This window comes from Ceratotherium simum, chromosome 3 (assembly GCF_057802395.1).
Source record: "Ceratotherium simum simum isolate JZ-2026a chromosome 3, ASM5780239v1, whole genome shotgun sequence".
In the NCBI taxonomy this organism is placed as follows: domain Eukaryota; kingdom Metazoa; phylum Chordata; class Mammalia; order Perissodactyla; family Rhinocerotidae; genus Ceratotherium; species Ceratotherium simum.
Window position 1 is genome coordinate 94,004,199 of NC_141902.1, and position 17,592 is coordinate 94,021,790.

At 43.0% G+C, this 17,592-nt stretch overlaps 1 protein-coding gene across 1 annotated transcript; it reads right to left on the reverse strand.

Annotated features, from left to right (window-relative positions):
- Positions 1-289: 289 nt before the first annotated feature.
- ZNF774 (zinc finger protein 774) lies at positions 290-8,611 on the reverse strand. The gene is made up of 4 exons (XM_087428986.1): positions 7,970-8,611; positions 6,635-6,757; positions 4,485-4,591; positions 290-3,193 (listed from the first exon to the last, which is right to left on the reverse strand). The coding sequence occupies exons 2-4, from the start codon at positions 6,739-6,741 to the stop codon at positions 1,953-1,955; spliced, it is 1,455 nt and encodes a 484-aa protein (XP_087285112.1). The 5' UTR covers positions 6,742-6,757; positions 7,970-8,611; the 3' UTR covers positions 290-1,952.
- Positions 8,612-17,592: the final 8,981 nt, after the last annotated feature.

Consider the following 17,592-nt stretch of genomic DNA (forward strand, 5'->3'; position numbering starts at 1 on the left):
GACTTACAACTTGCATTTCTAACAAGTTCCCAGGTGATGCTAATACTACTGGTCTGAGCTCACATTTTGAGAACCACTGCACTGGATTAACCAGATTTTTTTTGTTCTGGTCAATTATCTAATTACCCTTTCAAAGAAAGAGTTTAGGTTATCAGCTGAGTTCTACCCCCCAAGAGTCACAGCACTCAGATGGCATTCCAGAAAATGAACTGGTGTTCCAAGGCTGATGTAATAATTTATTTGGTATTGACGTAGGAAGGTTTGAAAGAAAAAAACTTCAGTCCACCACTTTTCTCTCTAGAATGTTAAACACCCAACTCCCTCCTTAGCCCCTTACATCTGCCCTTACCCCTCCACTCTTACTCCATGAGGATCAAGGATCCCCAGCACAGGATCTTGTAAAGTTCCCAGGAACTTAGGCTACATCCCTCCATCATTTCCAAATTCAGGGTGATGTGATGAATATAACATGGGTCCTCCAGTCCTGTAGTGTCTCAGAGACACTCTTAACAAATCCCAGAGCTGGTCTGTTCTATGTTGTTGAAGAGGAGACCTGCAGCCAAATTCTGGCTCTCCTGGTAACTATGTGACCCATAATGAGTCGTTTAGCATTTGCAGGCCTTAGGTTTTCAACAGGTGAAAAAAGAAGTCCCTCGTTACGAGAGAAAATGGGACACCTGGAGAAATATTAGCCAGAGTTCCTTGGAAAAAAGACATTAGCAACAATACTGTAACACTAAACTTTAGGGATAGTAACTTTATAGTTTAACAACAAAGTGCGTGTGTGTGTGTGTGTGTGTGTGTGTGTGTGTTAGATCCTCACAACCTTGTGAGGTAGGTAAGGTTGGGGCTGAGAAAGTGCAAGTCTGGCCAATTTAAGTGTCAGGGCCAGGACTCAGACACCTCGCCTTCTCAATGAAGGCAGTATTCTCTCCAACACACTGCCTTCCCTCAATTTATTTCAATTAAACATAGGAATGTACTAGTGCATAAAACGAATGGCCCTAAAAGGATCAGAGAGTTGCATTAACTTAAAACTAAAGGGCCAATGACCCAGCAAATTAGGAAAAAAGTTTCCTTCAACTAAATGCCAAGAAGGATCCCTGTAAAATCATTTAACATTCTCAGCAATTTTGCTTTCACAGTTTTACAGTCCTCTTCCAGGTCCCTCTGGCTTGTTCATCACAGGATATTTTCTATGCCTCAGATGGTGGCAAACCTCTAGCAGGAGAACCTCATACACTGCTATACAAAGAGCTTCTGAAGTTCTTTCAGCATCTAAGTCACAAGACCGAAGACCTTCTCTATGATAATTGTGCCTTGTCATGGCAATGAGACATCTGGTGACTAATGTCTGCATAGCACTGGAGGGGAGAGTGTTTTCCATTTCATTCAATCTATGTGTTCACACCCCAAACCTTCTAGTTCCAATCTAATTTCTTGCAAATTCTGGGCTTAGGGGGCTGCACTAATAAATTACTTGTTGAGTAATAAGGCTGATACAACCAACCAACCTTGTATTGAGTGTCTTTTAAGGGCCAGGCACTATCTTAAGGGCTTTATAGAAGATCTCAAATATTAACCATTAATAGTGACAATGTGCCCATTTAGTACTGAGCACCCACTTTGTGCAGGCACTTTACTAGGTGGCTTATATGTGATCTCTCGGCCACATTTATCTCATTTCTCTTTTAGGAACCAGGCATCAACCATTAAACTCACATTTCCCTAAGAGACAGTCAAAAACACTGAAGGAATGCCTTTTGTGTTCAGAACATTATTTGGACCCTATACATTTACCCTCGTCATTAAAACATGGAAAAAAAGAGAGAATAGATCAGGGCCCAACTTGAGCCATTGATGCCCAGGTTCAGGTTTCTCTATTTGGGGTACTTGAAGACAATAGCAATGGAAATTTGGAAGGGAGCAGCAGAACCACCAAAGACTATTTCCTAAATCAAATGCGTGTTTTGGTGGCATAAAAGATGTGCCTTCTGACGGAAGCTCTTGTCACATTTACTACAGTGAAAAGGTTTTTCTCCTGTGTGTGTTCTCTGGTGTGTGAGAAAATGGGAACGCTGATTGAAAGTTTTGCCACACTCAGGACATTGATAGGGTCTGTCTTCTAAGTGGATTCGCTGATGGGTAATGAAGTGGGAGCTCTGATTGAAGCTCTTCCCACACTCGCCACATTTATAGGGTCTTTCTCCCGTGTGGATCCGTTGGTGCTTAACGAGGGCAGAGCTGTCGGCGAATCCTTTCCCACAGTTGTCGCACTTAAAAGGCCTCTCCCCTGTGTGTGTTCTCTGGTGCGTGACCAGATGTGAGCTCTGACTGAAACTTTTGTGGCAGTAAGAACAACTGAAAGGCCTTTCTCCTGAGTGAGTACTCATATGAGCTACAAAATGAGAACTATCTCTAAAGCCCTTCCCGCACTCTGGGCATTTAAAGGGCCGTTCTCCTGTGTGGGTTCGTTGGTGCTTAATCAAGTCCGAGCTCTGGCTAAAACTCTCCCCACAGTCATTACAACTGTAAGGCTTCACTCCTGTGTGGGTCCTCTGGTGAGTGATGAAATTTGAGCTTCGACTAAAGCTTTTATGACATTCGAGGCATGTGTAGGGCTTCTCTCCTGTGTGGGTTCTTTGGTGCATTATGAGGTGTGGCTTCCGCCCAAATGTCTTCCCACACTCTGGGCACTCGTAGGGTCTCTCACCTGTATGGGTTCTCTGATGTTTGATGAGCGTTGAGCTGTCGCTGAATTTCTTCTCACAACCATTGCATTGGTAGGGTTTCTCTCCCGTGTGTGTTCTGCGATGAGTGACAAGGTCTGAACTCTGTTTGAAACCTTTCCCGCACTCGATGCATTTATAAGGCCTCTCACCAGTATGAGTCCTTAGGTGTCTCACGAGATAGGAACTCTGGTTAAAGCTTTTTCCACATTCTTCACACACAGGCTTCTTTCCTACATATCCATCCAGGAGCTTGTTTAAATCCTTCGCCTGTGAAAAGGGACCTTGATGGCCCTCTCTTAGAAGGGTTCCATGTTGCTCTTCTAATTCAAGGCCCCTCTCCCAGTTTCCTCCCCAACTAGGAGTATGAGAAATATCTTTTTTGGCCCTTTCTGAGGATGTTCCCCACTGTTCTGCTGTTTCAGAAATGTCCCAATTGAGTTTTGCCACATGATTCCCAAAGTCTGAAAAATTAACAGAAGTAACAGAATAAAGTGATCAGTTATCAGGAAAAAACATCAGAAAGCAGCAAGAAAGATTAAAATTAGTGTCTTTTTTTGTTTTGTTTTTTTTGTGAGGAAGATTGGCCCTGAGCTAACATCTGTTGCCAATCTTCCTTTTTTTTTTCTTTTTTCTCCCCAAAGCCCCAGTACATAGCTGTATGTCCTAGTTGTAGGTTCTTCTATGTGGGACACCGCTTCAGCATGGCTTGATGAGTGGTGTGTAGGTCCACGCCCAGGATCCGAACCAGCAAACCCCAGGCCACTGAAGCAGAATGCACGAACTTTAACTGCTACACTACCGGGCCGGCCCCCTAAAATTAGTGTTTTTGCAACAGACTACATTTAATTTGACTACTTTGGTTGTCACTTTGTGAAAAACTTATTGAAGTTCATTGAGCTTACAGAAAACATGAATTCCTAACCCCGTTTTATTTTAAGATGGCTAGATGAATCTTGAGGTGACCTTATTATCCTTCAAGAGTATACCACATATTGTCCAAAGTGGGCAACACTTTTCAAAGATATTATAGTCTCTGAGCCAGCCTAGCGGTTGAAGGTCAGTGTACTCTGCTTCGGCGGCCCAGGTTCAGTTCCCAGGCACAGGAATCACACCACTCGTCAGTAGCCATGCTGTGGCAGCAGCACACATAGAAGAGCTAGAAGGACTTAAAACTAGGATATACAGCTATGTACTGGGGCTTGGCGTTGGCGGGGGGACAAAAAAAAGATGTTATAGTCTATATGAAAGTGAAATGCTTACTTAAAATGAAGACTTTATTTAGTCAATTACTGACTGCCCAAGAAGTCAAATTTAAACTTATAATAGTAAGAACAGAAGTCTGGGCCGGCCCTGTGCCTTAGTGGTTAAGTGCGTGCGCTCCGCTATTGGCGCCCCGGGTTCAGTCCTGGTGCGCGGCCTGGGTTCAGTCCTAGGTGCGCACCGAGGCACCGCTTCTCCGGCCATGCTGAGGCCACGTCCCACATACAGCAACTAGAAGGATGTGCAACTATGACATACAACTATCTACTGGGGCTTTGGGGAAGAGAAAAAGGAGGAGGATTGGCAATAGATGTTACCTCAGAGCCGGTCTTCCTCAGCAAAAAGAGGAGGATTAGCACAGATGTTAGCTCAGGGCTGATCTCCCTCACCAAAAAAAAAAAAAAAAAAAAGTCTGGGGCAACATTCCAAATTTTCATCAAACAAGGAATGAAATGCTACGTTTCCTCCCATTAGGTAACACTCACACCTCACCTGTGTGACTTTCCCGTAGGATCTTCCTCGCCTCAAAATTCTGGCGTGGCAGCACCCATGGCTCTTCTTTCTGTTCCAGCTGGGAGAGTACACTTGGTCTAGAAATCCTATACAGGAGGGTGAACATAGGATGTTAATCTGACTCAATCACACAAGCCCTGGCCAAAATCCAAGCCTTTCTCCTTCCCTGGGTAGAAGAGAATACCCAGGGAAACTCTAGTGTGTGTTTGGTCTCATTAAAAGGGCAGCCATTCCATCAATAATCCATTTTGTGAGTTTTCTCAATTTATTAGGAGGCAAACACAAGACATTAGTGAAGGAAAAAAGGGCAGCCATGGTGAAGTGATAAAAGAGGGTGATCTCCCTCTTTTATCTGAGAAAAAAGCCCTTTTCTTCCCATAAAAAAAAAATCAGACTTAGGTGACAGAAACTCGAAAGTAAGCACAATAACTCATCTCTGAAGGCACCGGGCTAAACTCATGTGGAGAGCGGATTTTATCAGAAACAAAGCTGCCATGACCTCATCCTTAGAGAGAATCAAGGAAGTTAAAATTTAAAATTTTAAAATTTTCTCTGGGCTTTAAAATTTTCCCAGAAGGGCAGCAGTCAATACAACCGTGAGAAAAAGACAAACACTTGTAAGGAAAAAAAATGGTCAAAGGACATGAATAGGCAATTCACAAAAGAAAAAAATACAGGCAGCCTATAGATATATGAAAAACCTTTAACCTCACCATTAACCAAAGAAATTCAAACAATGACACACTTAGGTAATATAGTGTACAGATAAAGAGTGCAAACCCAAGAGTCCTAGTGCCTGAGTTTGAATCCTAACCTTGCCTCTTACTGGCTGTGTGACTTCAGGAAAGTTACTTAAACTCTCTGTCTCAGTGTCTTCATTCTATAAAATAGGGATAACAATAAGACCTACCTCATAGAGTTGTTGTGAGGATTAAGTGGTAAGTCCTCAATAAATGTAGCTATCACTGTTATTTTACCCAGACTCTTAAATTATAATACCCACTCTGACATGTTGAATATGAAGAAATGGACGCTTTCGTATAAGGCTTACCGGAATATATAAATTGATTCAATCTTTTTGGAAGGCATTTGGCAAAAGTATCAAATATCTTAGAAATGTATCTCTTCTTTGACCCAGCAATTCTAATTCTGGGAATTCCAAGGAAATGAAAAAAAAGTTTTGCAAAAGACATATTAGCTAATTATTAACTAAATATATTTCAATAAATAAGAGTTTTTAAAAAGACAATTAGCTTTTTTAAAAAAGACAAAGAGCTGTTCATCACAATACTGGTGAATATTTGGAAACAACCTAAAGGTCCCACGACAAAGGAATAATTATATTTGATTGAGCCATATGAAATTGTGATTTTATAGGTAAAAAATGGTCAAATATATGATCCAATCTAATGTAAATAATTGTATCCCATACAACAAAATAAAGTGGTTATTTTAAGTGATATAGAGAAAGATATAGTATTTATTGTTGTAGAAATATATTCACAATATAATGTGTAAGAAAGTAGGATGTACAACTGAACGCACAGTATGATCTCAATTGTTTTCTTCCGTTTTGTTTTTCTAATTATATATATGCTTAGAAAAAAGGCTGGAAGGATAGTAACTCTTCAGTGGTGGGATGGATGACTTTTATTTTCATTTTGCTTGTCTTTTTCTTCAACGGGTATATTCTACTCGTGTAGCAGATACAAAGTAAAGCAGGGAGAAGGGGTAACCATGGTATTTTAGAAAGAGCACTGGAGGTTTGTGTTTTTTTAAGTGAAAGGAAAAAACACCATAGGGAGAGCACCTCCTTTTCCACAAGATCTGGGCTGGACTCTTCCTCTGCCACTTAACTTTGAGTCTCAGTGTCCTGAGTTGGAAAAGGGGCATAATAATACATACATCAAAAGGTGATGGTGAGATATTAACAAGACAATAAATATCAAAGACATCTACAAACCATAAAGTGCCATAAAAAAGGATGTCATTCTTTTTCTGCCAGGGAGGCAACAATTACTCTCACAGAGAGCTAGAGCTCTAAGAGACCAATATCCCCAGAGACCACTCAGACCTGAGCCCTCTCAAGATATCTAAGTCCTAAATCTAAAGGAGAGTAGCATCCTTACCCTTTGAGACCCCATTCTTCTAAGTGAGCTGGGTGGTATCCCTGAAGAGGATTCTCTAAGCAGTGTCCAGGTAACCCACTCTTCCCTGAAGTCCCCAGCCACATCATTGAGAGTCATCAGTTCCTAAAGAAAGAGACCTCAGCATGCATCAGTAGCTCTCTGCATATTCTCACCATTGTCTGAAAACCAAAAGACGGCCACCATGGCCACCAGTATATCCAAACAAAACCCCCTGACTAGAATAGCTCTGAGGTAAATTCTGTCACCCATAGAAGGGTTGCTTTTCTTATTGTTTTTACATAATCCTTCCCTTGGCCAAGTTTCCCATCACTAAGTGAGGCCTGGACCTCCCAAACACATGTACAGAACTCTCAGTCTTTGGACACGTTAACTTTTTGAGGGACAAATTGTCCATGATGCACAAGATAAATAAAGGAGAGTGTGTGCAGGTATAACTTGATTTCTAGAAAGCTTTGGATTCTCTCCAACTACATTTTGTTCAGTAAGCTAGGAAATCGTGGACTTAATTATACTCATAATAGTTATGAGAACAGCTGACTTTTCCCAGCTTGTAGATTTGGTGTCAATCTCAAGGGACAGACTATGCAGAACCCCAAAGGGAACTGTCCTGGGTACCGTTCTATTTCAAGGTTTAATAGAGTTAGATATGAGACTTAAAAAGATATAGATTTAAAAAAAAAAGACATGGATAAGCTGTAAAATTAAGTGAAATTCAATGGGGATAAGAACAAAACAAAACCCTTGAGGGCTGAAACAATCATTAACACATTAATAAAATTGACAGCAGTATCACGAAAAAATTATTTTGAGGGAGATGGTCAGATTACTGGATGGATCAGTAATTTATTCAGTCAGTAATATGTTGTAAGGCATTAGGAGTCACAAAGAAATATAAGATAACACGCCCCCACCCCCCCACCCCAAAAGAGTTTCCAGTAGAAACAAATGCATGTAAGCCACCTGAACCTGCTACAAAGAATTCTGCATTTCAGTGGAGGATGCACCAGATTGAGGTGAGGAAGTTTTACTCTTTCACATCTTTCATCTCACCAATCAAAGCACCTGGTACTACTAGAATACACACACAATCACTTTTCGTGGAAACATTTATGCATCTATAGACAGACATTGCTCTGGCTCACTTATAAAGTAGTGAGATTTTGAGGACCTAAAAACCCGAGGAATACATTTCATCTCTCTGCTTTAAAACCTTAACAAACAAAAAATAATGTCATTAGGAAGTGAACATTGTAACGAGTTTTGAGCATAAATTTTATTTCTACATCCATTACAAAACACGACAGCAGGGCCCACCTGCAGGTGACGGCGGGATGGAGGAGAGAGTTCTCAGCCACTGTTACAGAAACCCTGTTCCCCGCCCAGTCTCCTGTCCCCTGTACAGGTGACCTCAAAGGCCCTGGAGCGCCGAGGTGCTGTGAGTAAGTGCCATTGTGAGAAGCACCAGTCCGCTCACTGTGTTTATTAATAGGAACATCACGGCGGGGGCAGGGCCGACACCCATCTCCTCCCTCGTGGTGCCGCAGGCCCCAGTCAGGAAGCGGCCGGTCAGAGGGTCACAAAGCTAAGCCGACACCCGGGGACCTCCACGAGGAGCAAGAAAATGGATTAGGAGGATGAGCTATCCCGACGGTGGCGCAGAAAACCGCAGCTACCTCTCCCCACTCCTCAGCAAGACCCGCGGGCTCCGCAAGGCGAGCGCGGGTACCCGGCAGAGACGACGTCGGGGCGGCGGGCGAGCCTTTCCACGCCCCTCAGCAGTGTCCGGGCGGCCGCCGCTGTCTCCTTTACCGGATCACTCACCGCCCCAGGGCCCAGCCGGGGATGGAGCAGGAAGTGAGAGTCCTCCACCGCCGAGCCGCACCTGGCCCACAACGCCAAGACGGTCCCTCCCAGAACCAGCCTGTGATTCGTGACAGGACTGTGGGGACACACGTGGGACTCTGATTTCGACAGCCAGCCGCCGGAAAACACCGCCCCTGTCCTCTCGCCATTGGCTTCTCGGTTTCCATGGCGAGAAGCCTTCCCCGTCCATAGGCTGATTGGGCTTTCAATCGTCGCGGAGCCTTCTGGGAAATGTAGTCCCGAGCAAGACTTCCTCAAAGGACTCAGTGCCGGGATGCCCAGTTTCGAGCGGTGACAAGTGCTAAACCCGATTCCTAATCTACCTGACTGCGAGAATCGCCTCTCCGGAGCTGACAGGGGGATCCAAAGGCTGTACACCCAGAGAGGGATCTGCAGGTGCGAACCTCCTGGCCTCACCCAACTACCGCAGTACGAACGGCGGCGTCTCCCGCGCTCTGTCACCTCGCCCTTCCAAGGCGCCAAACAGCTCATTGCTCGGACCTTGCTGCGCGTCCTCCTCTGCCCGGTCCCCTGCCCCAGCCCGGGGCGGCCAGAGCCTGGAATGGTGTCTGCCGCTGGCCGGATTCCAGGCCAACTCAGACTGGGCTTAAGAAACTCCAAGCAGAAGCCGTTAGTGGAAAACAGATGTTCTGCTTCCTTCCGTTGGCATCACAATTCCCAGGCATATCTCCTTTCCATTGGTTAATACACTGTTAATAGCCAGAGTATTCTAGGAAGTGTGTATTGGGTTCCAAACTGTGGAGGCTCCTGGGTTTTATGTGAGAACCAGTGTTCCCTTGTGGGCGGGCCTTTACCTAAAAAATAATAGAAGCCTTTCCTTACAATGAAGAAAACGCTACCCTCTTTGTTGATTCAGTGCAATTAAAAAAAGAAAAGAACGTTTTGTGATGGACTGTAAAATGCTTAGAATTACCAGCCAATGGGCTATTGTGGAAGACCCCGTTGATGCTAATTCAACCATTCCTTCAACAAACATGTATAGTGCATCTTCCAACAAATATTTGCTGGCGATGTTCTATATCAAGACCATTCTGAACACTGTGCTTACCCACGGGATCACACATGACCCTTGATTTCATGAAGTTCACAGTCCAACAGGGAGATAAACCATAAAGATACTAAAATACCAAGTAATATTTTGTCTTTTCTTCTTTTTCTCATGTAGCTTATAGCTCAGTTATTTTGCTACATAATTGTAATCATCTGCAAGATAACCACAACAGCATTTTGAGGAATTCTGTCCACTATAGACAAATGTCTGGTTTTGCTTAGCAGATGTATCTTAGTTATATGGTAATGAGGAAAATGGGAATCTCATGGGAACAGCACGGAACACCCAGGAAACCTAGCGAGTGCTAGGCCTCATGCGACTGGAACACAGTTCAGGACCTGGAGAATCAAGACACCTCCAGGCCCCTCAGAAGTCTTTATGGTATTCTGCCATTAGGGAGATTCTGTGTCTCTTCAATGAATCAGCAGGAAGTACGGAGGGAAGATGAATGAAGTGTCACAGAATCTGGCTGATGGCTATCCCCTGCCCCTCTTTCTGTCTCTGTCTTCAGTTCCTTCTGCCCCTGCCTTGTTCTCTCAGCATTTTATTCACCATTATCAGTTGTGTGGGGAAAAGAGCGGGGAGGAGAAGCTTGGTTTCATAACAAGAGAAGTCAGTGAAGGAAACAAGACTCTACACCCTAGGTGGCCACTTGGAGACAGGACCATGACCTTTTGGGAGTTGGGTGCTTAAGAGTGTGGCAGAGAGGAGGAAGAGGAGGAGTGGAGGGAAACTATGAAAGAACTTCATGGAGGAGGAAAAGAGAGAAAGATTTTTGGCAGGCGCTGTAATTGAAATTGTTAAGAGAGGGAATATGTTAGTTATCTATTGCTGCACAACAAATTGCATCCAAACTTAGTGGTTTAAAACAACAAACATTTATTATCTTATAAGTTCTGTATGTCAGGAATCTGGAACAGCTTAACTGAAGGTCTCTAACTGAGGGTCTTTCATGAGGTTGCAGTCTGGATATTGGTTGGGGCTGCAATTATCTGAAGGCTTGACTGGGGCTAGAGGATCTGCTTCCAAGCTCACTCATATGGCTATTGCCTCACATGTAGGCCTCTCCTCACAACGTGGCAGCTAGTTTCCCCAAAGTGAGTGATCTAAGAGTGAAAGAAGCAGAAACTAAACTAATCCTGGAAGTGATATACCAAGATATACCATATACTTCTCTACCCCCTTCCATCCCTTCTGCCATATGCTCTTGGTCACACAGACCAACCCTGGTACAGTGTGGGAGGGGACTACACAAGGTAATGAATACTAGGAGGCAAGAATCATTGTGGATCACTTTGGGGGCTGGCTACCATATGTCTAAAGCCGATTTTAGGACATTTTCCTTCTGACATACTCTGTCAAACTCCGGGGAAACCTCTTTAAAGAAACTTATGATAGAGATCTATATGCATGGGGACCCAGGAGGCACAGTCACAATTGTACACACTATGACCCAGATGTATAAATTTTTTAAAATGTCTCTATAATTGAACTAAGATTCCTAAGGAGATTCTCATTACTGGGCATTTCTTCAGCTTACTGGCTAAAAATAACTGTGTCTTCTGGGTTTAAAAGAGCCTAGTTTTGAGTAACTCTTAGTCAATTTAGAGTTCCAACTCCCTATGAGAGCTGTCTCTCTCCTCCAAAGGTCTCCCCTCTGCTTACTCTTTCCCGAGATGTTATCTCAGTGCAAGGGGAAGGGACACTGGTTCTCCAGCTGACCATCTCTACTGGCTCCTGCTCACTCCACTTGAATGCAGCTCACCTCATCAGATCTCTGCATAGGCCTCTGCACTGGCTGCATCCCCTACTGACCCAGTCAAGCCTGTTCTCTCTGTGCCTGCTTAGGCTGCTACTCAGAAACGTTGGCCACAGGGAGGCTCCCTAGCTCTCAACTTGAGCTACTCCCATTACCCTTGCTGGGAGCCCTTAGGGACTTCTGGAACACTTCATGCTACAGGGCATCAAAGAAGTCTTGGTTACTACCTCTGACCCTCTTTCTGCTCAATTCCTCTATGGCTGTCATTTCTACCCTGCCATAATCACCTCATGTTGACTCAGGGATGCTCTACGGGTCAGTTTCCTTTAACAGTTCAAAAAATAAATAGGTTGCAATTTCCTTTATTTCAGCTCCCTTTTTCAACCTCTCTGGGGGTCTTATCCTCACCTCCCTTTCTTCTCATTGATGACAAATTTCCTGGCCTACTTTTAATGGAGGAAGTCTGCCTGGAAATGTATCTATAAAGAACTGCACTTGGCTGTGTGTACATCTGACCACTGTGGTTTAGCCAAATCAGGAAGTATTTTTCTCATATATCAAGAAGTGTAGAAGTAGGGCTGTTACAGCAACTCTGGGATACCGTCAAGGACTCGGACGCCCTCTGTCCTTCTGCTCTACCAGTTTTAGTGTGTGGCTCTTGTCCTCTTGGTCACTTCCAGTCATCATGTCTGCATTCCAGAATAGAATATTGTTCTGCCATTAAATGCCATTATCCTTGAAATTATGGTGTAGAACATGGAAAAATATGTTTCCTTAACTTTCTGAACTTTCAGAAAACAGGACCCCATGTTTCAGATGGGAGCTGCCATCTTCTTAGAGGACCCTCCCTCTGTCACAGGTTTTGGTTTACAGGTGGGCACTTGACCCAAACTGAGCCAATCATAGAACTGCACCACTTTGCCCATGACAATGTGCCAGGGAGTGCACAGGAAATTCAAGCTGAGCCTGTCAGAGACCTTCCCTGAGACTTCTTAAGCTGGAACGAAAGAAAAAAGACCTCTCCTCCCTGGAGGTGGAGATGGGAAGATGTGAGGCTGTGGGCTATTGGCAGCCATATTTCCGGCCAGCCGAACTACAGCCTAAGAGAATGAGAGGAACGTAGAGAGAGGGAAGCAGAGGCAGAAGTGGGGAGGCAGTCCTGAGAGGATTTCAGTCTCAGGTCACTGAGGCCAGAAATAACTCTGACTTATCTTTAGGTTTGTTTTATGAGTCAATAAATATTCCTTTCTTGCCTAAGCTAGTTTGAGTGGTAAAGTTCAGTCACTCACAATTTAAAAATTGCCTACGAATGTACCATTTCCGTTTTTAAAAAATCCATGTATGTGTATACACACACATATATATGCATAAATATAGGAATACTTTTTGCTTATCTGTATTTTAAATCTTCCTCAATGAACACATTAATTTTTTTGTTCTTTTGTTTTTGTAAACATTAATTTTTTAATGTCATATTTTAGAATTACCCATTTAAATTTACTCATTGTAAAAGGTTAGGATAATTCACATAAAAGGGAGTAAAACTAGAAACAAAATGAGCAACTTTCATCCTTGCTAATAAGAACAGCAAAACTATTTTATTTATTTATTTTGTGTTTGTGAGAGGAAGATCAGCCCTGAGCTAACATCCACGCTAATCCTCCTCTTTTTGCTGAGGAAGACCGGCTCTGAGCTAACATCTATTGCCAATCCTCCTCCTTTTTTTTTCCCCAAAGCCCCAGTAGATAGTTATATGTCATAGTTGCACATCCTTCTAGTTGCTGTATGTGCGACGCGGCCTCAGCATGGCCGGAGAAGCGGTGCGTCGGTGCGCGCCCGGGGTCCGAACCCAGGCCGCTAGCAGCGGAGCGCACGCACTTAACCGCTAAGTTACAGGCCGGCCCAGCAAAACTATTTTAAACCCTTTTAAACTGAACCACTTCCAGGATAATTAACCAATTCAAGTCCTTCTTGGTAGAGATTCAAAAGAAAGCATCTGTTGCCTGGGTCTAAGTGATAAAAATGATCAGACAGGGATTATCACCAATTGGTATGATAATGGGGTAGTTCTCTTAAGAACCCTGTCTTTACAGAAAACAGAGCTCAGCACATCCTCATATGGAGCAGGGCCTCTGTACCACCTCCTGCCAAGCTCTGGGAACCAACTTGGTTTCCTGTCTCTGGTAACCTGACATCCCTTATGAAAGATTTTTCTGTGTACTATGAACCGTATGGGGAAGCCTTTATGGCCTCCACAAGCTAATTTTTGCAAGACAGAAATTCTCTATTTAAAAATGCATGTTGAAATCATGTATTCCATCATCATGGGGGAGTTTCTTTTATGTATTTTTAAGATTGTGTAAGTAATATGCATTCATTTTTGAAAAATTAGAACCATAGGTAAATAAAAAGAAGAGAAAAATCCTACCACCTTCTAAAAAACCATATTATTTTGCTACATATCTTTCTAGTGCGTGCGCGCGTGTGTGTAATAGAAAATTTTGGCTGAGTGGAAGCTCGAGTTCAGATATCTTTGGGGAGAAGAGGAGACTCCTTCCTTTCTTTCCCTGCTCCATTTGGATCCTCTTATGTGTGTTGGCATCTGATATGTTTTCCTTTTTTGCTTAAAGGAGGAAAGAGGAGATTTTTGGTGCAGACTTGCCTGGGGAGAAGAGGAAAGGAAGACAGTTTGGGGGATTGTCTGGTGTCTGGCTTGTTTCTTCTGCCACCCCATGACCCTGGCCTGAGCAATGGAGAGAATCCCGTTCAGCAGAGGATGACTGAGACCCTGGGCACCGGCAATGCTCTTCAGGGAGCAGGCGACGCCTTGCAGCCCAGCGAGGGCCCTCCTCTCCTGGCCCTTGTGCAGACGGTGGCGCAGCCTGGTGGAGCAGGGCGGTCATGCAGGGCTGCTGTAATGCGGGCGGTGGTGAGGAGGACTTCGGAGGAGCTTAACAGGGGAAATGGAGCCACATCTGGGGATTCCCAGAAGAAAAGGGAAGATTTTTCCAGGTGAGGGTGGGGAAGGACACTGAGGTCTTGCAGTCAAAGAGATGAAATTTAGAGTAGCGCTTCTCAAACTTGAATACAAACGCAAATCATCTGGGGAGCTTGCTTATTTTTTTTTAATTTTCACTTCTAAAACCTTTTCTTAGTTTGATCACTTTTACTTTTAAAGATGTTCACGACAGCAATCTATTTACAAGGAATCTTTTACTTTATAATACACTTACATGGATGATCCAAAATAAATACACAAGATTTTAAAAGTTGTACTCCTTGGGGAACAATAAACACCAGATGACATTTCTTTCAAATGTATTGATTTTCTTTTGCTACCCTGGAACAAAAGGAAACAATATACAATTTGTTAAAGGTTGCAGGCAGTGTACTATTGGCTTTATTTTTAAAAATGTTTTGAGGTAAAATTCGAATTTTTAAAGTGTACAGTTCAGTGTTTTTTAGTATATTCACAATCTTGTGTAACCATCACCACTATCTAATTCCAGGACATTTCCATCACTCCCGAAAGAAAACCCTTCCCCATTAGCACTGACTCCCCATGCCTCCCTTCTCCTATTCCCTAGGCAAACACTAATCTACTTTCTGTCTCTGTGGATTTGCCTATCCAGGACACTTCATAGGAATGGAATCATACAATATGTGGCCTTGTGTGTCTGACTTCGTTCACTCAGCATAGTGTTTTTGCCTGTCAATATTGTAGCAGTACTTCATTCCTTTTTATGGCTGAATACCGTTTTGGTTTATCCACTCATCAGTGGATGTGGGAGCTTTCATTTTAAATACATATTCTGATTCAGCAGGCCTAAGATGGGTCCTGAGAGTCTGCATTTCTAACAAGTTCCCACGTGTTGTCCAATACTGCTGGTCCAAGGACCACACTTTGAGTGAGGATTTAGACTCTAAAGACTACATTTTAGAGCATCATGATTTAGGATATTAATATAGACATGAACTTGGAACCTCCTGGTTAAACAGGCTCGTATACATTTTTAAAATTAAGAATGGAATCATGTTGTTACACTTCTTTTATCAAGGCTAATGAGATATTAATCTTTAGCAAGGAGTTCTGCCTTAATTAAAAGCCATTATTTTCATCATGAACATGTGAAAGAACTTTTGTTTCACAGCCTGGACTTGACCTTAGCAAACATTTTCAGGCACTGCTATCTATAAGCAACACATGGCCATATTAATTATAAGGAATGTTTATTATCGACAACGGAAACATGAGACACCTGACTTATGAGTTTGCTAACTGCTCTTCCTTGTTATGGGTCTCTCCCATAGGAGATGGAAATGCCTCTTTTGTGAGAACACTTCTGGGCCCAGGGTATCAAGAGACAGGTTGATACACATCAGCCTAAATAAATTACCATATCTCATCTAAAATGCCACTTTTGTACCACAAAGAAAGGGAACAAAACTGCCAATTAAACTCTGACATGTTGTCAATTGTAATATGCATCCTGATTTCAATGATGCTAAAAGGTAATAAAATATGCATCTTAGGATCAGTGAAATATGGCAATGTTCCCATCTGTACCAGACTCACTTTTTGTGACATTACAAATCCTGCACTTGCCATGCTTTCGGGCCTGAACCTAGCAATGACTTGCTCTGTGGTGGCCGCTCCAGGTTCCTCATGTCACAAGAGGGCATGACACAATAGCGTCCGGCCTCGTACCAACATCTATGCTTCTATCCTCCTGCCACTTGGGTTCCCTAATGCTGCTGATGTAAGAGACCCTGTGGACCACCTCAAAATCCATGGATGCACACTGGCTCACCCTGCAGATTGACAGTGGCCACAGAGGCTGCCACTGCTTTCCTGGGCTCTAGCTTTCTCTGTGGCTGCTGGAGGAGTAGGGCTGCTCAACTCATAAGAGAGGAGGAGTTGACACCCTGAGGGGCAAACTTTGACCAAAGGGAGACTTTTGAAGCCTAAAGATAAATTTATCCCTCTTCCTTGCCCCTCCTCTACACCACACCTCCATGGACTGCTCAGAGATACAGTAGCTTTATCTGGCTTCTCAAAGATGTCCTGTAAGACCAAGGAAGCAATTTCACTTGCAAAAGCTGTGGTCAGCACAGTTATGCATGTGCTTATATTTGCTCTTCCCCTTTCCTTGGTTTGCTGCCCTTTTCTCTTCACTCCTGCTTCCCTGGCGTTATAGCCCTCACAAAGTGCCAGCATATAAACTTTGCCTCAGGTTCTGTTTTCCAAGGAGCTCAGGCTAAGTCACCACCTCAGCTGACACATTTTGTGGGAATGGAGTTATGGGCCAATGTGAATAGGGAAAGAAGGAGGGAAGTGAAAAGAGTGAAAAGGGAGAAGTAGCAGAGGCATTCTGGAATTTTCCGAGATGTCAGTACCAGGACTTAATCATTTCTTACAGAAGGCACTAGATGTAGATCTCTTTACGCTTAGATAAACAGCTATTATTTGCCTTTAAAAAGGAAGAGTGGATCTGATGTCTGACTTCTTAGAGATTAATAATAGCAATAATAATAACTAGTGATAATAATAGCTCCTTTGACCCAGCATTTCTACTTCTAGAAATTTATCTTAGAGACACACTTATGAATGTGTGCAAAGGTGTGTATACAAAATAACATTATATTGTTTGTCATGTTTATAGTAACAAAAGACTAGAAACAACCCAAATGTCAGTCAATAGGAAACAGGCCAAATGAATTATGATATCCTCAGGCCATGAAATACTATGCCGCCATTAAAAATAACGAGACAGATCTAAATGTTCTGATGTGGAATGCCTTTCAAGTATAGTATTACATGAAAAAAAGCTATCAGCAGAACACAATGTGTAGTCTACTAACATTTATATAAAAAAAATCTCTATGAACATCTATAATTCACAGAGTATATCTGCAAGGATACACAAGAAACTGCTAAAGAGTGGTTACTTCTGGGGAGGGGATCTGGGAGCCTGTGGCCTGAGAGACAGAGGTGGGAGTGAGACTTACTTTTCGCTGTTCATTTTATTTCCTTTTTTAACCATGTGTATTATTACCTAATTGCCTAATTTTTTTTGAATGCTCACTAGGTGCTTATCTCATTCTGTGAGGTAGAAACTATTATAACCTTCATTGTACAAAGAGGAAACTGAGTTGTAAGAGGTAAAGTGACTTACCCAGGGTCACAAAACTATAGCAGCTGAGCCAAGATTCAAATTCAAATCTAACTCCAAAATCTAGGGG

What these genes read in the sequence shown, in the direction of transcription:
- ZNF774 (XM_087428986.1), bottom strand. Translation starts at nt 6,741, where the DNA reads ATGATGTGGCTGGGGACTTCAGGGAAGAGTGGGTTACCTGGACACTGC. An exon ending in GAAGAATGGGGTCTCAAAGG is followed by an intron (nt 4,592 to 6,634) that starts GTAAGGATGCTA and finishes CCTCCTGTATAG; the next exon opens with GATTTCTAGACCAAGTGTAC. An exon ending in CCTACGGGAAAGTCACACAG is followed by an intron (nt 3,194 to 4,484) that starts GTGAGGTGTGAG and finishes TTAATTTTTCAG; the next exon opens with ACTTTGGGAATCATGTGGCA.